We start from the raw sequence: 26,865 nt of genomic DNA, 5'->3' as shown, positions 1-26,865 counted from the left end.
ATATAATAGGCGGTGTCAGAGGAATGCCCAGAAAATTGTCAGAGACTCCAGTCACCCAAGTTATAGACTGTTTTCTCTGCTACTGCACGGCAAGCGGTACCGGAGCACCAAGTCCACGACCAAAAGGCTCCTCAACAGCTTCAACCCCCAAGCCATAAGACTGCTGAACAATTCATAAAAATCGACACCGGACAATTTACATTGACCCCTCTTATACACTGCTACTACTCACTGTTTGTTTGTTACCAATGCATAGTCACTTCGCCCCCTGTACCCCTGCACACTTACTCGGTACCGGTGCCCCCTGTATATAGCCTCGTTATTGTTATTCTTATTGTGTTACTTTTTAATAATACTTTTTTATTTTAGTCTACTTGGTAAATATTTTCTTCTTCTTGAACTGCATTGTTGGTTAAGGTCTTGTAAGTAAGCATTTCACGGTAAGGTCTACACTTGTTGTATTCAGCATTTCACGGTAAGGTCTACACTTGTTGTATTCGGCGCATATGGCAAATACAGTTTGATTTGATTTGATCTATTGTTTGACTTTGTCTGAAGCCATAGCTTATTGCTGGGGGTAAATGATGCCATGGAGAGCCACCCACTCTGTCTTAAGCCGTCATTGTAAATAAGAATTAGCTCTTAACTGACTTGCCTAGTTAAATAAAGTTTCAATAAATGTATAAATATATTTAGACCGTTGCCCTGTAAAACCTCACACTTTGTTATGTGATATCAAAACTGAGTGAAGAAAGAGCTCCTCAAAAGTCAATGTCTAAATTGCTCTGATCTCTTGCTGGGATGGTGTTCTCTGTCAGTCATATTGGAGTCTGTCTCGTTCTCATGTTGACAGTGACACCTCACAGGCTTGTACTTAACCATGACTCACCCTTAGTAGCCAATGCTATATCCCGAGTTGTCTGTCTGTTCGGTAAGCTTGTGATCTCACAGTAAAGCCCTGTCTCCGTCTGGCCCCAGAGTAGTAGAAACAGACACCCATGACCATAGAATTACATAGAATGAATCTCTATGCTGATGACCAATATTAACTACACCCAGTTCACACCCACTTCACATCTGAACTGTTTTGATAGGGTGTTTCTTTTTCTATGAATCAGCTATGAAAGTAAACAAAAATATAGCAATGAATGTCAGGTTATGTAACTCAGGTCCATGATAGAGAACATCACGAGGAGTTTACAAACGTACAAAATACCCATCCCTGGATCATGCCTACCGATCACTACCCTATTGAGTTAATGAGTTCATTTCCCTCCCATCACCCAGTCTCAACTCCTAAATGGCCTGACTTACTTTCAAGTGAGTGTCGTGCAGCTTAGTGATACAAATCCATTAGGCCTAAGGGGATTGTTCATGAGACTGGACCTTCGTACACCTGTATTTGGCCTACAGAATCCCGTGCACAAGGTGGGAGATCAGCTTTGCCTGACAGCAATCCTCTCTCTTTATCAGCATCCGCTCATCTAGTGCTGCTTAGAGCTGGGCCAGGAAGGTAATGCTGGCCTGAGTCTCTGTTAAATAGCCAACCAAAAGCTTTCAGAGGCAAACTAATCTCCGCCAAATGCTCTTACAAAAATCACTCTAGAAATCTGCTGAAATCAATGTAAAGCCTCAGCGGGACAGATAACACATGCCAGCCTTCAGGGAACATGTAATATTATGCTAGTGCGGAGAAAGCACTCATATGAAGCTACAGTATACAGCCTATCCACAGGATATATGTGACAGGGATGAGAGTGAATAGCAGTAGAATACTCAATGGCTGTTGGCTGCCAATCTGATTGGTTGTTGTTTTTCTCGTACTCATTAAACATTGAAAAGGCCCCCCCCTCTGCGGTCATCTATCACATTAATGAAGGAATTGGGCAAAATATGGAACATTAACTCTAGATTCATTGGTCGATTTTGATATTATTTGAGAGAACCCAGGTCCAGTTTGAGAGGCTGATGGAATACGAACACATCTATTCTGCTGGATGGTACATCACCAATGTAAACATCTCTGTTTACTGTCAAATATGTAGAGTATATCATTTTTATCTACACAGTATACCAAACCATGTTGTCACTTGACTCTGCCTAAGTACGCTATGCTATTGCACTAGAAATGATCACATCAAATGAGCTTCCTTTGCATCTTGTCGTACTGTCATAACATCATGCTCTTTCTATTGAGATTCATCTGCTTTCTGTGGAAACACCCCAGTATTGTTCATTTAAAACAATTACTGCAGGGATATCAGAAGTGGCATGTCCATCATTTATGATGACATGAAAAAAGTTGAATATGATAGATTAGTTGATGTGTGTCACAATGTTCCTGAAATACTGTTGATTGCGTGGGAATATAGCAAAATCTGCTTTAGTAATCTTATGACGTTTGGGAATATAATTTATGTCCAGCATGTAGACCACTTCATTGAGCCATGTGGGCAGTGTATCTATTGATATAAATACTGAACCAGTAATCTGTCCAAGAGCTTACTGGACCCTCAGTTTCATCCATAAAGGGATCAAATGTGCATTTATCATTAAGTTATTATAAGAGTGAGAGAAATATGAAAAAAATAAAAAATAATAGCTGAACATCAGTGAACCTATTTTTTCTTTTTTCGTCCCTAGTAAGACAAGGACATTCAGTAGTTTAAAGTCAAAACAAGTCAAGTCAATTGTTATTATGTCCCTAGGGAAATTTAGTTTGAAACCTTTGGTTATAGTCCCATTGTACGGTTTATGGATTTCCCCCCATGGCAATTGTTTGCATCACAAAAGTGACCATATGGTGTCCATTCATTATTTTACACACACACACACACACACACACACACACACACACACACACACACACACACACACACACACACACACACACACAGTCGTGTACAGCTAACCTTGTGGGGGACACACAATTCAGTCCCATTCAAAATAAAAAATTTCCTAACCCCTAACCCTAAACCTAACTCTAACCTGTACTCTTACCCTAACCCCGACACTAACCTTAACCCAAAAACGTCATCTTAACCTTAACCGTAACCCTAAACCTAATGCTAGCTCCTAACCCTAGCTCCTAACCCTTAACCTAATTCTAACACCAATTCTAACCCTAACACTAATTCTAACCATAACCCTAAACCCACTAAAAATAGCATTTGACCTTGTGGGGACTAACAAAATGTCCCCAGTTGGTAAAATGTTTGTCTGTTTACTACTCTTGTGGGGACATCTGGTCACACACACACACACACACACACACACACACACACACACATACACACACACACACACACACACACACACACACACACACACACACACACACACACACACACACACACACACACACACACACGCACACACCTGACCTCAGTATGCCTATACTCACCTTGTGAGATGCAGAAAGCGGATATCAAACTAAATCCAAGCCCATACACCAGCCAAGTACGTAAAGTCATGGATGCAGAACAGGTGACAGTCAACAGTCAATAGTCAGGGCTGGGAAACCGTACTCATCCAATATTCCACTGGGAAAGGAAGAGTAGAGATCCACTCCACAGCCTTCACAGCGCAACACTCCGGCTGATAGAAACACACACGCTCACACACACCCTCACTCACTGAGAGAGAGGAGCCAGTGGGAGCCCAGTCAGCCAGGCAGTCAGGCAGAGGGGGGAGGAAAATAGATGAGTGAAGGAACTAAATAAATTACTCTTCTTCAGTTGTCTGTGCACATCCAGGGCACGAGAAGCAACAGCCAGATGCTTGTTGTTGTTGTAGTTAGTGTGGCTCAGTGGAGGGCTGTATCTACACCTCTAATTCCTCTCCCTGGCTCACCTCCTTTTGTGAAGAAAAAAATCAGAAGAAAAACCCTTCTCTTCTTGTTGCAGCGACAGTGGAGGGTGAAAAACGATAGCAATTCAGTAAAAAGCAGGATTAATTCCTGATTGATAATCCATGGCTTTTAATAATAGTGCTATAACGGTTCACACTAGTGGTGTGTAGGGGCCGGGCCAGTGTGTGACTATTTATCCACAAACTCTTCAGGTTCTCTCCTCAGTCTATGACTCTGTGTTTGGTCTGTGGAGAAATTCTATCTAATCATGAATTAAATAGTAAATCCTTTCTTAGAGACTGTAATGCTGGGGATAAGGAAGGCTTTGCAGTAAGCTCCCGTTCTCTCCCCACCCAAAGCAACATATGGTCTGGCTTGATAGATGACTGCCAGCGATGCTGTCACTCATATTGAGACATATTTACAGTGCGACGTACAGTGAGGGGTAGATTTTCACATCAACGGTTTATTTACAAAAACAAAGCCTAATTGGAGAAAAACCTGCCTCTGTCCTGTGTAGTAGAATCTTGGTGTGTGTGTCCATCTCTGTGTCTGGGTGTGGGTTGATCTGTAGTCTTTTAAGTGCCTCTATGTGTGTCAGTGTGTAAGTCTCTGAGTATGTCTTCTGTGTGAGGCATATGCTGAGACAGAATCATGTGGCGATCTCACGGAGGTTGGAAGGAAATAGCCTGCGTCTGAACTCTGAACTTCCCATCATCAATATTCCCCTCATATGTGTGCTGTGTGAAATCAAGAGACACTTCCCAGCCGAAAGCCACTTATCTGTCAGTAGATAAGGCCCCCATGTTGACCTCTGCCAGGTCTTTACCGAGCTGAGATAGAAGACTACAGTGTGTTTATCAAAACAATTGAGTATTTTTCTGATATAAATCCAAGGGTGATGAATACACAAGGCATGTAAACATTTATATATTTTTCACAAATAATACTGTGCTAAACCCCAATCAATCACTCCATATAAAAATTATAAAATGCAGTTCAGATTTGCACATCTCATTTCTTATCTCTACCCTGTCTCTTTTCTCCCTGTTAGTCAGTCCCTGGGAATTTGTATTGCGATGAACTGATTGAGCCTTTGAGTGATAAAGCTATAGAGAGCCGAGCGGGAAAAGGGGTCCAGTAGTCCCACGGTGATGAAAGCAAGTCTCCCAAGCAGCTCCTGACTTATCTTATGGCACACAATGGCCCCTTTAAATTCCCTTAAGTCCCCGAGGGAAGCCGAGCGGGAGTGACAGAAATAGAGAGTGCTGGCTGTCATGAATTTGCAATTAAAAAAGACACGAGAGAGAGAGAGAGAGAGACAGAGAGAGACAGAGAGAGACAGAGAGAGAGAGAGGACGAGGAGTGTGCCTGGCAGCGACAGGCGGTCAAAAGAAACAACAGAAGTGAGACTAAGGACATAAAGCATGAAAAGTTAATTCTGCTCTCAGGTTTTAATTCTGGGCATCTGTAGTCTAGCATATCCCAGAGAAGATGAGAAAAGATGGGGCTGAAATGCCCATTAAATCTCACATATTAAAAGTACAATGGGACTAATACATTTGAATCAAAACAGTGTATGCATTGCATGTAGCCTACAGCCTATTGAGGGTGGTAGTAAGTTTGGGTGACAGTGAATCCCCAGATAGTTTCGCTGGTGGGAGAAATCCTCTCGGGTCTGTCTCTTTAATGTCCTCTAGGGACAGTTTTTGCGCTTAATTGTCACATGTGCCATGATGATCGCCTTAATGCTGGCACTAGCTGTGAGATTAACGGCTGGTGGCTTGAAGGGAAACTGCCTTTTAATGCTGGAATATCAAGCAATTGAAAGTTTTAACCAGATGTATGTGCCTCTGCAGTTTTTGCACTAAAGGGGCATCAAATCTAAATTATCCTTATGCAGCAAAGAGAACATTTCAGCAAAGGGCTTAGCTTCCTTCAGATGTGGAAATTCAAGCAGTTCTGAATTTGGCTTTAATGCACATTAAATGATTCAGTGCATTGAAAATATGAATGGACTAGACTTTGGCTAATGAAACATGCATAGAGTTTCAGATCTATTGTGAGGGTTAGAATGTTGTCAATGCTACAGCTACACTCTTATACTATAGCCCTACACCATGGTAAGCCATGATGTCCAAAATCTGGGGGGATGGGAAGACCAGGGAAACCACAGGGTCAACATAGTTACATGTGTTCTCAAGCATATCTTCACTGCGCCTCACAGCATCTTATTGGGCCATGGGAGGTTGAGAGGCAAGGCCCAATCACAGCCCAGATATCTTGTGCTTGGCCGCATTTTTGCCCAGGGGCCTGGGGGTGAAGCCTGGGGACCTCTCACCATCTGTCCTCACTTGGGGTGGCACTTTCACGTTCACAGTGCCATGCCAGACAAAGGGCTGGGGACCAAACCATCCCCCCGCGAGCCACCCTCTTCATCACCCACTAATGCATGCTGCACATTGGCGTAGTAGTGTTCGTGATAGTAAGTGGATGTCATGGCTCAATGCATGGGGCTGGTACCAAGGGACCAGAGAGAGTGTATCTTATGTTGCATACACTGTTGGGGGAGGGCCATTCCCAAAATGGCAGTTAGTCAGACAAAGATATCCAGACACTCTTGACTATCTTGAAGGGATCTCTCTTATCATCACATTGGTTTTCATTTTTCTTGGGATGCAAATCCAACAGAGCATTCTTTGTCATTACACTCACAACCGTTGATTTTCTTGCAAGTAACTGGATTAAGATTTTGGGACGAACCGTCCCCTTGGTGGATTGTTCCTGGCATGAAACGTCCATACCAGTGTCTGATGCCTTGCCAGTAAACACTCCTGTCTGATTCGCCAACAAGCATGGCTCTCGATGCTAATTGGATGGACGTCTATTTTTAAAAAGGTTAGATGAGCGCAAGGCCTGGTTTTTAAATAATTAAATTTGACACAGATACGGCCGAAGAATGTTGAACCGGTACTCCCATTTCCAGCCTTAGTATTAGCATCAGATATTAATTAATTTAAACTCTCCTTACAGTACAGTCAACATCTGCATCACACATTATCTGGGTACATATTCATTTTTTTTTTTTTTTTAAACAACCAGAGTCATGTTGACATCGGTCTTCTTAATGACTTTCATGAAATGCACATCTGCTGGCTGACTGCTTCGTGAACAACAAGCCACATCCAAGCTATACTAATGCTGCAATCTATCTCCAGTATCAGTCAGCAGCATATGTAGTTTCCTAATGTACAGTTATAAATATAAGTGTTTAAGTGACTGATAAGGCAACCTAAATGCAAAAATGAATTATCATTGCTTTTAAATGTCAGATACTCTTCTTGTAAGTCCCTCAAGCTTTGGGCATCTGCTCAAGCTTAGCCTAGTATGCATACTGTGGTGATAATTCTGTTCATGTATGTCAAATATGGATCCTATCAGGCTTAGTCAATGGGTATAACAGAGGTGAAGCTTTACACAACAGAGCTGTAGCAATAAGACTATGCTGCATCCTCCCAGACATAGCCTGCATGACACACAGGAGCATGACAACTCTAGCTAATGAATGCACTTTATAATACAAATATGAGAACAACAGGGTGGCGAATGAAGGAAGAAATTTCATGACATGTTTTTGAGACAGCGCTGGAGTTACAGACAGTGAATGGAGATTGTGACTTAAAGAGGTTGGCTTTTGGCTTTGGTGGTGGTGGAGCTAACGCAAAGACATGCTGTGGGTGTCAGTCTGCCAAACGCCCTCGGGCAAACCCAGAAATGATGCGCCCCCTGACAGTTGCACATGCTAATCCCCCGGGCTTTATCTCCTAAACCACCTGTAAGAACAAAAGCTGATCTTATAGAGGTGGGGAAAATAGATCCACCTTAGTGTGTGAGTCATTACTAAGGTAAGGACCCTGGGCTTAAACACCTCCCTCTGCAACTGGATCCTGGACATCCTGACAGGCCGCGCCCAGATGGTGAGGGTAGGCAACAACACATCCTCCACGCTGACCCTCAACAAGGAGGCCCCTCACGGGTGTGTGCTTAGTCGCCTCCAGTACTCCCTGTTCACCCACGACTCCAACACAATCATTAAGTTTTCTGATGATGCGACAGTGGTAGGATTGATCACAGATGATGATGAGATAGCCTACCGGGAGGAGGTCAGAGACCTGGCTGTGTGGTGCCAGGACAACAACCTCGCAAAACGTCAGCAAGACAACGGAGCTGATCATGGACTACAGGAAATGGGCCAAGCACGCCCCATTTACATTGACAGGGTTGTAGTGGAGCGGGTTGAGATCTTCAAGTTCCTTGGTGTCCACATCACTAAGGACCTATCATGGTCCCCTTCAGGAGGCTGAAAATATTTGGCATGGGCCCTCAGATCCTCAAAAAGTTCAACAGCTGCACCATTTAGAGCATCTTGATTGGCTGCATTACTGCTTGGTATTACACTGCTTGGCATCCGACCGCAAGGTGCTACGGAGGGTAGTGCGTATGGCCCAGTACATCACTGGGGGCGAGCTCCCTGCCATCCAGGACCTTTATTCCAGGCGGTGTCAGAGGAAGGCCCTAAAAATGGTTAGACTCAAGCCACCAAGTCATGCTGTTCTCTCTGCAACCACACCACAAGTGGTACCGGCGCTCCAAGTCTGGGACCAAAAGGCTCCTAAACAGCTTCTACCCCAAGCCAAAAAACTGCTGAACAGTTCATCAAATGGCTACCCGGACTATTTTCATTGACACCCTGACATTCTTACAGTGGCTTTAAGCACACTTCACTGGACTCTACCCATACACTCACACATACTACACTGACACTCCAACACACACACATAAACACACAAACACACACACACACACACACTACATATGCTCACACACAACAAAAACACACAAACCAAATCAAATTTCATTTGTCACATACACATGGTTAGTAGATGTTAATGTGAGTGTAGCGAAATGCTTGTGCTTCTAGTTCTGACCATGCAGTAATATCTAACAAGGAATCTAACCTAACCATTTCACAACAACTACCTTATACACACAAGTGTAAAGGAATGAATAAGAATATGTATATAAAAAGATATGAATGAGTGATGGCTGAATGGCATAGGCAAGATGCAGTAGATGGTATAGAGTACAGTATATACATATGAGATGAGTAATGTAGGGTATGTAAACATTATATAAAGTGGCATTGTTTAAAGTGGCTAGTGATACATTTATTACATCAAGATGGCAAGATGCAGTAGATGGTATAGAGTACAGTGTTTACAGTACATATGAGAGGAGTAATGTAGGGTATGTAAACATTAGTGGCATTGTTTAAAGTGGCTAGTGATACATTTATTACATCCATTTTTCCATTATTTAAGTGGCTAGAGTTGAGTCAGTATGTTGGCATGTTAGTGATGGCTGTTTAACAGTCTGATGACCTTGAGATAGAAGCTGTTTTTCAGTCTCTCGGTCCCAGCTTTGATGCACCTGTACTGACCTCGCCTTCTGGATGATAGCGGGGTGAACAGGCAGTGGCTCGGGTGGTTGATGTCCTTGATGATCTTTATGGCCTTCCTGTGACATCGGTTGGTGTAGGTGTCATGGAGGGCAGGTAGTTTGCCCCCGGTGATGCGTTGTGCAGACCTCACTACCCTCTGGAGAGCCTTACGGTTATGGCGCTGACCTCCTTTCCTTGCGTTGTTGGAAAAGGGCTTGTTAGTAAACATTTCACGGTAAAGTCTACACCTGTTGTATTTGGTGTGTGTAAAAAAAACAACATTTGATTTGTGTAAGCTAGCCCTCGAAACCTCTTATATCCCTGACAGGGTTTTACTGTTCATTCCAACTTCTAACCGCCAGCCAGCCCTCTGTGATGGAATATGAATGGGATCAGGGCCTGGCTGTTGCCATGGTGTTCACTTATTTACTCCACTGGCTTGAAATGAACCTTCTTTGACCTTAGCATTTGATGCCCAACCATATTTCTATCATTACTGTATGTATAATCTCTCGTGGACAGACTACGTAAACATATCGAGCATCTGACCAAATTACATGACATTTTAGAGGGTTAACTGAGATTACTGTATGTACTGTAACATTTGTCGAACTGGTGTGTACCAGTAGCTCAAGTGAAGACAAGCAAAAAAGATGTCCGCCAGATGGAGGACAGCCAGAAAACCTGGTTGTTGCAAGTTGCAACATCTTCATGTGCTGGCCCTAATGAGCAAAGGACCATGGGGCTTCAATCAAGCTTTTGATATCTGCCACAGCTGTATGTGAGCAGCAGCTGGTCCGATGTAGGGTGAATTTTCCCCAAAATGCTGATCTTGGGAAGTTTGGAAATTTTCCCCACTGGTTAAAGTTAGGATTGGGGGAGGGGAAGCTGATTATACTAGCTGATCCTACTTCCCCCAGGTGCCAGTTGGTCCCATTACTAGAACATGTAGAATACCTCAATGACATCACACGAAACAAAGTCAAAGGCGAGATTCAAACAGGTTGGAGAGATCCCTAGGCAGTGCTACACTGAACTTCAGTTGATTGTAGGAATAATAATAGATCTACATTGGGGTCTGAAATTATTGGCATCCTTGATAAAGATGAGCGAAAATGACTGTATGAAAATAATTATTCAAATACTGAGCTACAGTGCCTTGCAAAAGTATTCATCCCCCTAGGTGTTTTTCCTATTTTGTTGCATTACAACCTGTAATTTAAATTGATTTTTATTTGGATTTCATGTAATGGACATAGACAAAATAGTCTAAATTGGTGAAGTGAAATGAAAAAAATTACTTGTTTCAAAAAATTCTAAAAAAGACTCAACGGAAAAGTGATGCGTGCATATGCTCTTACCCCCTTTTGCTATGAAGCCCCTAAATAAGATCTGGTGAAACCAATTACCTTCAGAAGTCACATAATTAGTTAAATAAAGTCCACCTGTGTGCAATCTAAGTGTCACATGATCTGTCTATCACATTATCTCAGTATATATATACACCTGTTCTGAAAGGCCCCAGAGTCTGAAACACCACTAAGCAAGGGGCACCACCAAGCAAGTGGCTCCATGAAGACCAAGGAACTCTCCAAACAGGTCAGGGACAAAGTTGTGGAGAAGGACAGATCAGGGTTGGGTTATAAAAAAAATATCAGAAGATTTGAACATCACACGGAGCACCATTAAATCCATTGTTAAAACATTGAAAGAATATGGCACCACAACAAACCTGCCAAGAGAGGGCTGCCCACCAAAACCAAGCAAGGAGGGCATTAACCAGAGAGGCAACAAAGAGACCAAAGATAACCCTGAAGCAGCTGCAAAGCTCCTCCGCGGAGATTGGAGTGTCTGTCTATAGGACCACATTAAGCCGTACACGCCACAGAGTTGGGCTTTACAGAAGAGTGGCCAGAAAAAAGCCATTGCTTGAAGAAAAAAACAAGCAAACATGTTTGATGTTCGCCAAAAGGCATGTGGGAGACTCCCCAAACATATGGAAGATGGTTGTCTGGTCAGATGAGACTAAAATGTAGCTTTTTTGGCCATCAAGGAAAACGTTATGTCTGTTGCAAACTCAACACCTCTCTTTACCCCGAGAACATCATCCCCATGTTTTTCATCGGCAGGGACTGGGAAACTGGTCAGAATTGAAGGAAGGATAGATGGTGCTAAATACAGGTACATTCTTGAGGGAAACCTGTTTCAGTCTTTCAGATATTTGAGACTGACAGAGGTTCACCTTCCAGCAGGACAATGACCCTAAGAATACTGCTAAAGCAACACTTGAGTGGTTTAAGGGGAAACATTTAAATGTCTTGGAATGGCCTAGTCAAAGCCCAGACCTCAATCCAATTGAGAATCTGTGGTATGACTTAAATATTGCTGTACACCAGCAGAACCCATCCAACTTGAAGGAGCTGGAGCATGTTTGCCTTGAAGAATGGGCAAAAATCCCAGTGGCTAGATGTGCCAAGCTTATCGAGACATACTCCAAGAGACTTGCAGCTGTAATTGCTGCAAAAGGTGGCTCTACAAAGTATTGACTTTCGAGAGGTGAATAGTTATGCACGGTCAAGTTTTCTGTTTTTTTGTCTTATTTCCTGTTTGTTTTACCCCCCCAAAATATGTTGCAGCTTCAAAAATCAATTTCAATTCCAGGTTGTAAGGCCACAAAATAGGAAAAATGTCAAGGGGGGTGAATACTTTCACAAGCCACTGCATATTGTCTGCTCCAAAAAATTGGGAAATGTATATTATTTTACACTAATACAATTGCTCAAATAAAAATATTTTGTTTAACAATTAATACTTTTTTTTCACAAAAGTAAATATTATTGATACCTCACTTTACGAGGATAACAGCACTGAGACGTTTTCTAAAATGTTTTATAAGTTGGGGAACACATTGAGAGGGATCTTAGACCAATCCTCCATGCAGGATCTTTCCAGATCCTTGATACCCTTTGTCAGCGCTTATGGACTGCACTCTTCAATTCAAACCACAGGTTTTCAATTAATTTCGATTCTGGAGACTGAGATGACATTGCAAAATGTTTATTTTGGCCAATTAACCATTTCTTTGTCAAATCAAATCAAATTGTATTGGTCACATACACATATTTAGCAGATGCTATTGCGGGTGAAGCAGTGCAGTAGTATCTAACAATTTACAAAAATATGCAAATCTGAAAGTAAAAGAATGGAATAAAGAAATACATAATTGTGGATCTTGATGTGTGCTTGGGGTTATTGTCTTGCTGGAAGATCCACTTGTGTCCAAGTTTCAGCCTCCTTAACAGAGGAAACCAGGTTTTTGGCTAAAATGTCCTGGTACGTGGTAGAGTTCAGGATGCTGTTGACCTTAACATGGGCCCCAGGACCAGTAGAAGCAAAAATATCCCCATAAAATCAAAGATCCACCACAATATTTTACAGTAGGTATGGGGTTCTTTTCTGCTCATGAGTTCTCATTTCAACGCCAAACCCACCACTGGTGAGCTTTATATTCATGTCATCTGACCAAAGCACCAGTTCCAATCCAAGTGCCAATGCTGTTTAGCAAACTCCAAACATTTACATTTATTGGATTACATGGACATTTTGCTTTTTGGCCACACACACCAGTGGAAAAAGGCTCAGTGTAGTTATCCTCGCAAGGTGAGGTATTGAAAGGTATTGACTTAGGTATTGACTTCTCAAACCCCAAAACCCACCCTGTTCTGTTTCGTAATCGTTCCCGGAAATCTCGCGATGTTACGCCTCTGGGTTTAGAAGCTCTGTAATACTATTCACTAAAAACGTCATATCTTGCGCGGACGCACGAGTCCTGCGTTTTTAATCACACGTGTTTCAAAATGTCTGCCGTCTGTGTTGTTGTGTGCTGAACAGTTCATTTACTTTTGAGCACCAATCGTTTTTTTATTTATATTATTCTGACTAGTTCAAATCGTTGAACAAATTATAAAAAGTGCTGCAACTAATCAGAATGGCTCAAAGAAAGAAGAAGCTAACTAAGAAAAAGAGACAGACTGGCCACCGGGAGCCTGACGAGTCGGATGGTGGAGATTTCGAAGTTGCTGCTAAAATTAGGGACGATGATTCTGTAAGAACCATTAGTTTTTCTGTTATTGTAACTTGGTAAACTATTTGCTGTTGTCATTTTAGCAAACGTATGTAAATCTACTTGCTATGAATTTACTTAGCTAGTTGATAACCCTTAGCTAGCTAACATGCTAACTTGGCAACTAGCGATGGATGTCAACTTGTGTGCGGGGTTTGCCTGTTTGGCTTTGCGTTCGGCCTAGAATTGATTTATCGCCAATTACATTAACCACATTAATAAAACTAGAAACCTGATTGAAACAATAAAAAAGCGTTCTCCCCACCCCTGTTTTGCTAAAAAGTTAAGGATTGAGCCTGGAGAAATGTAATCACTCAAATTCGTATTCGTTTCTATGGATGCAAGGATAGATCATCCATAATATCACCGTTTTGAGGCTATACCGTGTTTGTTTACATTTTTTTACGATAATTGGAGTAAAACAAGATTATATTTTGGGTTCTGAATAGGGTATGACAGTTGAATTAACTTAATGAGGCGTTTCGAAGTTATATTCTGCAATAATAAATGGGTATATAGTGGAGCGTGAAGTGTATCCGGGTCTCTGGCGTAAAAGGCAAAACCTTTATGCATCACGCCAACGCACTTGATGGATATTGTAATGTGACTAATATATCTAGCCTGCTCCGAACGGGAACGCACGTCCACATTCTTTTAGGTCCTTTCACATGTCCACCCATGTGTTCCGATGGCCTGACTGCGCCATCCGACCCCTGACACCAATGTAGCGAGCGGGAAAGCAAACCCAGTCTCTGGTGTAAAAGGCATATATATATATATATATATATATATATATATATATATATATATATATATATATATATAGAGCAAGGATCGCTACTAAGTTCAAAATATATATAGCAACTACGGATTCTAGCTTTTAAAGTCACGCTAGAATTGAATTTGAGTGTTAAATTATTGAGTTTAACAATTTCCATAATGTCAATGTCATGGTATTTCATGCAATGAATGTGTTTTTCAGCCTGGAAGAAAGTTACCCCGGTTCCCTGGTGCTTCGTCAGAGTGTCTGTCTGATGTTGAACCAGACACCCGGGAGCTGGTCAGAGCTCAGAACAAGAAGAAAAAGAAGTCTGGGGGCTTCCAGTCCATGGGTGAGAAATTTAAGTTTGCTTATCTGAAGCCCATCTTTGTAAGACACTTACAGATGTTATACAACGAGTGTGTCAAACTCATTCCATGGAGGGCCTTGGTTTTTCAACTTCACCAGGTGAGGGGAGTTTCTTACTAATTAGTGACCTTAACCCCCCGAGTATATTGACGCACCCCATCAAAATCTGCCAGTTTAAGCAAGAGATATTAGTCCCAATACACTGCAACCACCTGTGGCAGCCTTCCGCATCTAAGGTTGAAGATTGCCAAGCCACAACTGTGCTTGTGAGACCATGAGACATCCCAAAAATCTGTCTTATGAAAACGGCTGTACCGTAGTATGACCGCTCTATGGAAAGATGACGCTCTCACGAACACTATGGTGGTCTCTGTTTTGCTCTACGACCCCCACAAGGGACTCATCTGAAGGTACATTTTGCCTACTTAAAAAAAGAGGTTAAATATGTATATATTTTTTAAATGCTGTACCAGTCAACAGTTTGGACACACCTAGTCATTCCAGGATTTTTCTTTATTTTTACTATTTTCCTACATTGTAGAATAGTAGTGAAGACATCAAAACTACATTTGTGGAATTTCTTTCCTTCTTAACGCGTTTGAGCCAATCAGTTTTGTTGTGACAAGGTAGGGGTGGTGTACAGAAGATAGCCCTATTTGGTAGAAGACCAAGTCCATATTATGGCAAGAACAGCTCAAATAATCAAAGAGAAACGACAGTCCGTTACTTTAAGACACAAAGGTCAGTCAATCCAGAACATTTCAAGAACTATGAAAGTTTCTTCAAGTGCACAAAAACCATCAAGGGCTATGATGAAACTGGCTCTCATGAGGACCGCCACAGGAACGGAAGACCCAGAGTTACCTCTGCTGCAGAGGATAAGTTCATTAGAGTTACCAGCCTCAGAATTTGCAGCCCAAAGAAATGCTTCACAGAGTTCAAGTCACAGACACATCTCAACATCAACTGTTCAGAGACTGCGTGAATCGGTCTTCATGGTCGAATTGCTGCAAAGAAACCTCGACTAAAGGACACCAATAATAAGAAGAGACTTGCTTGGGCCAAGAAACATGAGCAATGAACATTAGACCGGTGGAAATCTCCTTTTGGTCTGATGAGTCCAAATTTGAGATTTTTGGTTCCAACCGTTGTGTCTTTGTGAGACGCAGAGTAGGTGAACGGATGATCTCCGCATGTGTAGTTCCCACCATGAAGCATGGAGGAGGTGTGATGGTGTGGGGGTGATTGTGTCTGTGATTTATTTAGAATTCAAGGCACACTTAACCAACATGGCTGCCACAGCATTCAGCAGCAATACGCCATCCCACCCGGTGTGCGCTTAGTGGGACTATCAATTGTTTTTCTAACAGGACAATGACCCAACACACCTCCAGGCTGTGTAAGGGCTATTTGACAAATAAGGAGAATGATGGAGTGCTGCATCAGATGACCTGGCCTCCACAGTCACCCGACCTCAACCCAATTGAGATGGTTTGGGATAAGTTGAACCGCAGAGTGAAGGAAAAGCAGCCAGCAAATGAACAGCATATGTGGGAACTCCTTCAAGACTGTTGGAAAAGCATTCCAGGTGAAGCTGGTTCAGAGAATGCCAAGTGTGCAAGCCTGTCATCAAGGCAAACTTGGGAGGGGAAAAAAAATACAGTGGGGAGAGCAAGTATTTGATACACTGCCGATTTTGCAGGTTTTCCTACTTACAAAATATGTAGAGGTCTGTAATTTTTATCATAGGTACACTTCAACTGTGAGACGGAATCTAAACCAAAAACCCAGAAAATCACATTATTTTTAAGTAATTAATTTGCATTAATTTGAAGTGTACCTATGATAAAAATTACAGACCTCTACATGCTTTGTAAGTAGGAAAACCTGCAAAATCGGCAGTGTATCAAATACTTGTTCTCCCCACTGTATATATATTTTGATTTGTTTAACAACACTTTTTTGCTTACCACATGATGTGTTATTTCATAGTTTTGATGTCTTCACTATTATTCTACAATATGGGAAATAGTAAAAATAAAGAAAAACCCTTGAATGAGTATGTGTCCAAACTTTTGACTGGTACTGTACAGTGGGGCAAAAAAGTATTTAGTCAGCCACCAATTGTGCAACTTCTCGCACTTAAAAAGATGAGAGGCCTGTAATTTTCATCATAGGTACACTTCAACTATGACAGACAAAATGAGGGGGAAAAATCCAGAAAATCATATTGTAGGATTTTTAATGAATTTATTTGCAAATTATGGTGGAAAATAAGTATTTGGTCACCTACAAACAAGCAAGATTTCCGGCTCTCACAGACCTGTAACTTCTTCTTTAAGAGGCTCCTCTGTCCTCCACTCGTTACCTGTATTAATGGCACCTGTTTGAACTTGTTATCCGTATAAAAGACACCTGTCCACAACCTCAAACAGTCACACTCCAAACTCCACTATGGCCAAGACCAAAGAGCTGTCTTGGCCATAGTGGACCAGAAACATTTTTTGCCATTTATGAATTTTGATATTCAATGTGTTTCTTAGGGATTTGCTACTAAAGGCCACATTTTTATGTTTTATCAACAATTAAAAAAAACAATTTTTTGGGGGTAGTTAGAGGTCCTACAATTCACGATCAAATAGCTAAATGAGCCATGGTATGACCCCCCCCCCACAACCCCAACATCTTAGACTCTAGAGAATGAATTAATCAATCAACTACAAGGGAGGAGCGAAAACGCGCATCCACTCTGAGATCCGTGGAATGAGTTTGACGTGTTATATAGCAATGTGTCCTGAGTATGTCGTAACAGCCATCTTTTGTTAATTGCAGGTCTCAGTTACCCAGTTTTTAAAGGAGTCATGAAGAAGGGCTACAAAGTCCCTACTCCAATCCAGAGGAAGGTATGCCAGTGCCCTTGGATCCTTTCACTTTCACTAATATATCAGGTCGATTGTTTACGATACCTCTCTCCCTCTCAGACTATCCCAGTGATTCTAGATGGCAAGGACATGGTTGCCATGGCAAGGACAGGCAGCGGGAAGACTGCTGCGTTCTTGGTGCCCATGTTTGAGAAGCTGAAGGTTCCCCAGGCCCAGACGGGGGCCAGGGCTCTAATTTTGACCCCCACCAGAGAGTTGGCGCTGCAAACCATGAAGTTCACCAAAGAGGTCAGGATAGGTGTTTCATAGTCAATTTGTCATCATCACCTTACCCGGGATAGTATGTTGTATTGGTCAGTAATAGTAAATATATTCCTTTTATTTTATTTCAGTTGGGAAAATTCACCGGCCTTAAGACAGCTTTGATCCTTGGTGGAGACAGGTATTAAGTACATCTTCACTCTTGTTGTGTTGAAATTTGTTATTGTCCTTATAAGCATCAACTGAACACTGAACAAGGCCACCAGGAGGCTTTCTCAAAGCATGCGCAGACCAGCTGGAAATTGTGTTCACAGACATTTTCAATCTATCCTTGTCCCAGTCTGTAATCCCAACATGTTTCAAGCTGACCACCATTGTCCTGTTCCCCAATAGCTCTAAGGTAACCTGCCTAAATGATTATCGCCCTGTAGCACACATCTGGAATTAGGAAGTGGTTTGAAAGGCTGGACATGACACCGTCATCTCAGACACCCTAGACCCACTCCAATTTGCATATCGCCCCAACATATCCACACATGACACAATCTCAGTTGCACTTCACACTGCCCTCTCCCACTTGGACAAGAGGGGAAATAACTATGTGAGAATGCTGTTCATGTTCCTAGGCCGTCATTGAAAATAAGAATTTGTTCTTAACTGACTTGCCTAGTTAAATAAAGGTACAAGAAAAATAGACTACAGCTCAGTGTTCAACGCCATAGTCTCCTCCAAGCTAGGGACCCTGGGACTGAACCTCCACAACTGGATTCTGGTCTTCCTGACGGGCCGGCCCCAGGTGGTGAGGGTAGGCAACAACGCCTCACCGCGCTGACCCTTAACACGGCTTTGCTCCCTGCCATCCAGGACCTCGATATCAGGCGGTGTCAGAGGAAGGCCTGAAAAATTGCCAAAGATTTCAGCCCCCTAAGCCATAGACTGTTCACTCAGCTACTGTCCGGCAAACGGTACCGGAGCATCGGCTCTCAGAACATAAGGTTCCGAGACAGTTTCTACCCCCAAGCCAGAAGACTGTTAAATAGTCAATTAATGGTGCCAAAATGATCTGCATTGACCCTACACACACACACTAGACTATATTTACAAACCATGTACACACTCACATACACTTCATATGTGCGCACACACACACTCTTACTCATTATTTGCTGCTTCTACTCTGTTCTTTATTTTACTCGTATTATCTTTCCTGATGTCTAGTCACTTTACCCTGCCTTCATGTACATATCAACCTCAAATACCTCGTACATTGATCTGGTACTCCCTGTATATAGCTCCGTTGTCTATTTCATTTTATTCCTCTTGTTACCATTTTATTTTTAAACTGCATTGTTGGAAATGGCTCGTAAGCAAGTATTTCAAGGTAAGGTCTACACCAGTTGTATTCGGGGGATGCGAAAAATAAAATGTGAGATGAACCTCTTGTTTCTTTTCAGAATGGATGATCAGTTTGCTGCGCTTCATGAGAACCCGGATATGTACGTGCACTATGGCCTTCACAATGTACTGCTGTAATTTGCCATAATGAAATTTCAAACTATAAAAAGCTTACGTTTTGTTCTCTGCTGTAGATTTGAGTTATGTCTTCTGCCTTCAGAATTATCGGTACCCCAGGTCGTCTGATGCACGTTGTCATGGAGATGAACTTGAAGCTACAGAGTGTGGAGTACGTTGTGTTTGACGAGGCGGACAGGCTGTTTGAGATGGGCTTTGCTGACCAGCTCCAGGAGATCATCCGGAGGCTCCCAGACAACAGACAGACACTGCTGTTCTCTGCCACCCTGCCCAAACTACTGGTTGAGTTTGCTAGAGCCGGTAAGCCCACCCGCATCCTCTGCCTTCTTTTCCAGCCTTTTCATAATAAGTTGTGTACGAGGCAAGATCAGTCGTGCTCTGATAGGGGTGTGTTTTGTGCAGGGTTGACGGAGCCAGTGCTGATTCGTCTGGACGTGGACTCCAAGCTGAGTGAGCTGCTGAAGGTAACGCTAAAGGACTCGCTAAAACACACATTCAAAAAATGTGCGCCCAGTTTGAATCCGACATGTGAAACCTGTGATTGATTAATTTACATCATATAAAAGTAGCATAACATTGCATTTTCTCCTCTCCCAGCTGTCGTTCTTCCACCTGAGGATGGATGATAAGCCGGCTCTGCTGCTCCACCTGCTGAGGAACGTGGCGAAGCCACAGGAGCAGACGGTGGTATTTGTTGCCACCAAACACCATGTCGAGTACCTCAAAGAGGTGAGACCCCGGTGAATAAAAGGGTAAACTAATGGATAAGGTTTGGTTGTCCTCAGCCTTGTACTTTGAAACACGTTTTGACTCTAACTCTGTGTTACCCTATGCTTAGCTGCTGTCCTCTGAGGGCGTGGAGTGTGCCTACATCTACAGTGCCCTGGACCAGACTGCCAGGAAGATCAACATTGGTAAATTTGTCCACCGCAAGGCCATGGTGTTGATTGTGACCGACGTGGCTGCTCGCGGTATAGACATCCCCCTACTGGACAACGTCATCAACTACAACTTCCCCTCCAAGGCCAAGCTCTTCCTGCACAGAGTCGGTGGGTAACGCAAACAGTTTGTGGTCAACATGATGTTTTAGGCTATCTTGACTTGTCATTTATATACGTGAAAGGCCAGTGACAACCACCTGAATCAATGAAATATAGTGTCTTCCAACACCATTGACTGTTGGCTCATCTCTGCCTTTTCAACCCCAGGTCGAGTGGCACGCGCAGGCCGCAGTGGAGCAGCCTATAGCCTTGTGTGTACAGATGAGATACCTTTTGTCTATGACCTCCATCTCTTCCTGGGGAGACCCCTTCAGCTGGCTACACCTGACCACCAACAAGGTACCAGCACTGGGCAACAACATGTCATACACAGTGTGAGGGGATGGAACCATTACTAACCCATTCAGTTCTCTTGTCACACTTGTTTTCTATCATGGACACTCAATTAATTATCTTGCTTACTCCCACATATTTCTCTCTGTCCCTTCCCCTATCCCCTGCTTAATTTCCCTCCCTCCAGAGTCAGACGGTGTGTTTGGTCGTGTTCCCCAGAGCATCCTGGATGATGAGGAATCCCAGCTGGTCACGGCCCATGAGAACTCTCATGACCTGCAGAACCTGCGCCGCATAGCGGACAACGCCTACAAGCAGTACATCAAGTCCCGGCCCATGCCCTCGCCAGAGTCCTTCAAACGGGTCAAGAACACAGAGCTCCCCAGCATGGCTGTCCACCCACTGTTAGGTCAGTAGGATGACTGACCTGTGAACAGAATGGTCTTTCCAGTGCGCTGCAGATGGTCCATTATGTTGTGATATTAATAAATGAAGTTTCTGTCTCAGTGGATCCTCATCAGATTCAGGGTTCTCATGGAAATCCCACACAGGCGCTTCCTTAATGTTGCGAAGATATTAACCCACATTTCCCTTCAGGGTCAGGCTTGGAGAAAATGGAACTGGAACGCCTTCAAATGGTGGACTGCATTAAGGGCTACAAGGCTAGAGCTGTGAGTTGGGCTTAAAAATGCGTATCGGACGCTATTCTCTGTAATGAATGAATAACCGCTAGTAATACTGTATTAAACAACCATGGCACTTTTCCTCCAGACGATCTTTGAGATCAACTCGAACAGCAAGACCAATGCCAGCGTGGTGATGCGAGCCAAGCGCTCCAGGGACACGCGGCTGGTGGATATGTTCACACAGAAGAAGGAGGTTCTGGCTGCAGAGGGCAGGTATCACGTTCCTGTCACTCCACTGCCCTCCACTCACCACACAGCAGACCAGGAGGACAGTGAAGAGGAGGACTTTCAGGTTAGCGCTACTGAGTATCCATCTAGCATGTACGTGTTCCAATGCTAATCGACAGTGGCGCATAGCGCCACCACAGACAAAGTGGTATCATATGACTAGACCGGATGTCTCCCATGCTGTACTTCTGTAATTTGTCCACCAGGGTGTGTTCTCTGAGGTGGTGGGGGGGAAGAGGAGGAAGCCACAGGAGGATGGCGATATGGAGAGGCCAGTCAGCAAGAAGACCAAACAGACTGGCCGCGATGAGGAGAACTACATCCCTTACAGACCCAAGGACTTCAACTCTGAGAGAGGGTATGGGAAAAGCTGACTACACAGTCCACTCCACTTTACCGGCTTTAAACACAAGACCAAAATAGTCATTCTGGGAGTGGGCTTATAGTACAACAGAGCCATAGTGATATGACTCAGTGTTTGCTGTTTGCAGACTGAGCCTGGGAAAAGAGGGCACAACGTTTGAGCAGCAGGCCTCTACTGCTGTACTGGACCTGATGGGAGACGAAGGAGACAGACTCAACCAGCACAAACACATGATGAAGTGGTAAGAGGGAACACCGCTGCGCACACACACACACACACCCCTATCGACCTCACTTGACATCTCCATCATCTCTCTGCAGGGATCGCAAGAGAAAGCGCTTCGTCAAAGAAACGGGAAAGGAGGCAGACCAGAAGAAGAAGAGGACGGAGAGCGGACAGATGATCAACAACAAGAACAAGAAGAACTTGTATCTTTGTCATCTGACTGATCTTTACTGATGAAAGCTGTTAATAGGGTCTCTGAGGGGAATACCAACGCCCTCAGCTTATTGTGCATAAGTTCTCACTCTTAATTGTACCACTGCAATGTTATTAGGATGTTCCATCTCCTTGACCCTGTGTGTCTTAGCTATGAGGAGTGGAAGAAGAAGTACAAGGTGGACGACGGAGGGGGTGGAGATTCGGATGGAGAGACCGGAGGTGGAGGCAGAGGAAGGAGGCGTGGAGGAGGAGGTAGGAGTGCAATTCATCAGAGGGCTGTAGCTAGTTTGGATCATTTGTTTGTGATGGGTCTGATGAGTGACTAATGTCTCTTAAGTAAAGCTGACATTGTTCAAGCTCCTGTCTACGGGCTCTACTACCTAAGTTCTATTCCAAAACACTCACAGCAATATCCAGTTCGATGTATTTTGGCCATGCTACTTGCTATCAGCATGTTAAAATAAATGATGAACAATTTAAATGTTGCCTAGGCCCTTCTCTTCCCTAACCCTGTCTCACTCCCTCTCTCTCTCTTCCAGGCCGAGGGCGGCCTGGCCGGGGCCGAGGTGGCCCGTCCAGGGGCCCCAACTCCCAGCCCCTGGGGCCCCCTGGGCAGCAGAGGGATGGTGGCTCCCGGGGCCCGCGCTCGGAGCTGAAGACCCGGGACCAGATCCTGAAGCAGCGCAGGAAGACAGAGAAACAGAAGTTCCTGCAGAGTGGAGGCTTGAAGAAGCTCCGGGGCAAGGGCAAGCAGCGCCTCAACGACCAGAAGAAGTCTGGCTTTGGCCGTGGTGTCCACAAGAAGGGCAAGATGAAGAAGAGACTGTGAGAGAGGGGGCGAGGAGTAGATGAGGTGTGGAGGCTGTAGTGAGATATGGAAGGATTGGCAGATAGGTGACAACGGGTGGAGGCTTTTTTTTTTAAAACCTCCATTAGAGGGTTATGGAGAAACTCCAATGGTGGATCTCAATAGCCTAAAGTTGCTTTCCTCTCATGACTCTTCTCCTCGGTCAGTGCAGATGTAGGAAGAGAGAAAACACATATTTTATGTGCCTCTAGCCTTAATGCAGAGATTGTGCATGACTGGGCTAGAGCAAGTGAAACCTGTATTTTACAGATATATTTGCTTCACAACCTATCCAGATGGATTGCTCTCTTAATATGGTATTTGTTTGTGTATTAATTCAGAGCTAATACAAATGTGTTTGTTGTCATATGTGACTGTGTCATTCTTTCGTTAGAAAGTCCTAGGAGGAACAGAAAAACCCATGACAGTAGATAATGCAAATCTGCCCAGTGAGTCGAACGTTGTCGACCACATTGTGCAAGAATAACCTTCTGCCATTCTTCACCACAAGGGGGCAGTAAAGCCCAGAGAAGTCTGCCAGCGGAACCACGGGTCACTACAAACATGTTGTCATTTCAGAGATCTGTATTCATTTGACCCAGCTGACAGCTGAGCAACCGGAGGGTGTTGGGAGATTTGACTCTGGGCCAAGAGTGTGGTAGAGATTGAGGTTCTTTAGAATAGGGAGAATTAAGGAAACATTTCTGTCAGCAAAGAGCCACAAAACCAAAGTCTCGCCTCTCTAAATTGTCTCCCATCGCTCAGCAATAAGATAACTAACTCTATTCTACATACTAAACAGGACATATTTGGGAAAGGTCTTTGTAACAGAAGGAAAAGGAATGTGCATGATTAAAATTCTTCAAAACAGGGTTTTGGCTCAGATTTTCAATAGCCTAGTGAAGTTGTTTAAAATGTTAACATTTTCATTAATATAAAAAAATTATAGAGTAATGTTGAAAACTAAAGATATGTGTGAATATAATGCTTTCACTACATATTTGTTTAACTATACAAAAAAGTAAATTTTATAAATTTAACATACTAAACCTACATTAGATAAATATGTATGTTTTTGACAAATGTAAGTGTTTATCAAACTGTTTTTGTTATAGCCAACACTTAATTTTGCATTCATCATCATTTACAGTGCCTTGGGAAAGTATTCAGACCCCTTGACTTTTTCCACATTTTGTTACGTTACAGCCTTATTCTAAAATGGATTAAATAAAACATGTTCCTCATCAATCTACACACAATACCCCATAATGACAAAGCAAAAACAGGTTTTTAGACATTTTTGCGAATGTATTAAAAATGAACAGATACCTTATTTACCTAAGTATTCAGACCCTTTGCTGTAAGACTCCAAATTGAGCTCAGGTGCATCCTGTTTCCACTGATCATCTTTGAGATGTTTCTACAACTTGATAGGAGTCCACCTGTGGTAAATTCAATTGATTGGACATGTTTTGGAAAGGCACACACCTGTTTATATAAGGTCCAACAGTTGACTGCATGTCAGAGCAAAAAACCAGGCCATGAGGTCAACGAAATTGCCTGTAGAGCTACGAGACAGGATTGTGTCGAGGCACAGATCTGGGGAAGGGTACCAAAACATTTCTGCAGCATTGAATGTCCCAAAGAACACAGTGGCCTCCATCATTCTTAAATAGATGTTTGGAACCACCAAGACTCTTCCTAGACCTGGCCGCCCGGCCGAACTGAGCAATCGGGGGAGAAGGGCCTTGGTCAGGGAGGTGACCAAGAACCCAATGGTCTCTCTGACAGAGCTCTGGAGTTCCTCTGTGGAGATGGGAGAATCTTCCAGAAGGACAACCATCTCTGCAGCACTCCACCAATCAGGCCTTTATTGTAGAGTGGCCAGATGGAAGCCACTCCTCAGTAGAAGCACATGACATGGCAGCCCGCTTGGAGTTTGTCAAAAGGCACCTAAATATTCTCAGACCATGAGAAACAAGATTTTCTGGTCTGATGAACCCAAGATTGAACTATTTGGCCTGAATGCCAAGCGTCACGTCTGGAAGAAACCTGGTAACAGCATGGTAGTGGCAGCATCATGCTGTGGGGATGTTTTTCAGCGGCAGGGACTGGGAGACTAGTCAGTATCGAGGCAAAGATGAACGGAGGAAAGTACAGCGATCCTTGATGAAAACCTGCTCCAGAAAGCTCAGGAGCTCAGACTGGGGCGAAGGTTCACCTTCCAACAGAACAATGACCCTAAGCACAAAGCTAAGGCAACGCAGGAGTGGCTTCGGGACAAGTCTCTGAATGTCCTTGAGTGGCCCAGCCAGAGCCCGGACTTAAACCCAATTGAACGTCTCTGGAGAGACCTGAAAATAGCTGTGCAGCAACGCTTCCCATCAAACCTGACAGAGATTGAGAGGATGGGAGAAACTCCTCAAATAAAGGTGTGCCAAGCTTGTAGCATCATACCCAAGAAGACCCAGGAGGCTGTAATCGCTGCCAAAAGTGCTTTAACCAAGTACTGATTAAAGGGTCTATTTCTGTTTTGTGTTTTTTTAAAATTTAATTAGCAACAAAACAAAAAAAATCGGTTATTTTGTCTTTATGGGGTATTGTGTGTAGATTGATGAGGGGGAAAAATGATTTAATCAGTTTTAGAATAAGGCTGTAACCTAACAATGTGGAGAAAGTCAAGGGGTCTGAATACTTTCCGAAGGCACTGTATATACCGAATGTGTGAAGTTGAACAAATGCTATTATTCTATTTGCTGTGGTCTCTCCCTTTGAAAACCGAATGAGACACGGGAATTCTGTTAACAGGGATGCTGGTCCATGTTGACTTCAATGCGTCCCACAGTTGTGTCAAGTTGGCTGGATGTCCTTTGGGTTTGGGCCATTCTTGATAAACACGGGAAACTGTTGAGCGTGAAAACCCCAGCACTGTTGCAGTTCTTGACACACTCAAATCAAAATGGCACCTACTACCATACCCTGTTCAAAGGCACTTACATTTTTTGTCCTGCCCATTCACCCTCTGAATGGCACATATACACAATCCATGTCTCAATTGTTTCAAGGCTTAAAAATCTTTCTTAAATATGTCACCTCCCCTTCATCTACACTGATTGAAGTGGATTTAACAAGTGACATCAATAAGGGATCATAGCTTTCATCTAGATTCACTTAGTCAGTGTATGTCATGGATAGAGCAGGTGTTCCTAATGTTTTGTACGCGTCGCCTATCATGGACCTGAACACACAGGGTCAGAGAGACCGTGGGTTTTGAAGTCCTGCCATTGTTCTACAGAGCAAGTCAGCTGACGTGACTGGAGAGACACACTCCATCTGGATGTGGTTAGATGCAAGCGCTGGTTCGATATGTGTACACGCTATCATATAGGTTATCTATTTTTAATAGTTTTCCGTAGGCCCGCTCTACTAGTAGAAGGAAGATTTGTGGCTTCTTCCATTTCTGTTTTGGAATGTACTTGAGGTGAATGAAGATGGCTGATTGGTATTTACAGTTAACGTTTATCATTGCCGGGACATCTGACATGTGCACCTCTCAGAAACACACACATGCACTTTGAGTAATATATAGCAGCTCCCTAATCAATCAGAATATATATATAAAACATATAAATACAAATATATAAATAGTTTTAGCTATCCCAGAGACCCAGTATCCTCCCTGTTTAA

The 26,865-nt window shown here is 43.2% G+C and overlaps 1 protein-coding gene across 1 annotated transcript; it reads left to right on the top strand.

Moving 5' to 3' along the window:
* Positions 1-13,164: 13,164 nt before the first annotated feature.
* Positions 13,165-23,547, top strand: LOC110509794 (DEAD (Asp-Glu-Ala-Asp) box polypeptide 54). Its single transcript, XM_021590905.2, has 19 exons — positions 13,165-13,455; positions 14,456-14,585; positions 17,435-17,505; positions 17,584-17,772; positions 17,877-17,926; positions 19,200-19,241; positions 19,361-19,578; positions 19,681-19,742; positions 19,876-20,007; positions 20,117-20,327; positions 20,487-20,618; positions 20,800-21,021; positions 21,210-21,283; positions 21,384-21,590; positions 21,733-21,884; positions 22,018-22,131; positions 22,211-22,318; positions 22,480-22,583; positions 22,871-23,547. The coding sequence occupies exons 1-19, from the start codon at positions 13,339-13,341 to the stop codon at positions 23,158-23,160; spliced, it is 2,625 nt and encodes an 874-aa protein (XP_021446580.2). The 5' UTR covers positions 13,165-13,338; the 3' UTR covers positions 23,161-23,547.
* Positions 23,548-26,865: the final 3,318 nt, after the last annotated feature.

Source organism: Oncorhynchus mykiss, chromosome Y (genome assembly GCF_013265735.2).
Source record: "Oncorhynchus mykiss isolate Arlee chromosome Y, USDA_OmykA_1.1, whole genome shotgun sequence".
Taxonomy (NCBI): domain Eukaryota; kingdom Metazoa; phylum Chordata; class Actinopteri; order Salmoniformes; family Salmonidae; genus Oncorhynchus; species Oncorhynchus mykiss.
The sequence above is the reverse complement of the archived record's forward strand: the minus strand, read 5'-3'. Positions and strand labels throughout refer to the sequence as shown.

Coding starts and splice junctions, on each gene's coding strand:
- LOC110509794 (XM_021590905.2), top strand. CDS start 13,339: ATGGCTCAAAGAAAGAAGAAGCTAACTAAGAAAAAGAGACAGACTGGC. Junction 17,506..17,583: donor CTACTCCAATCCAGAGGAAG/GTATGCCAGTGC, acceptor TCTCCCTCTCAG/ACTATCCCAGTGATTCTAGA. Junction 19,579..19,680: donor GGTTGAGTTTGCTAGAGCCG/GTAAGCCCACCC, acceptor TGTTTTGTGCAG/GGTTGACGGAGCCAGTGCTG.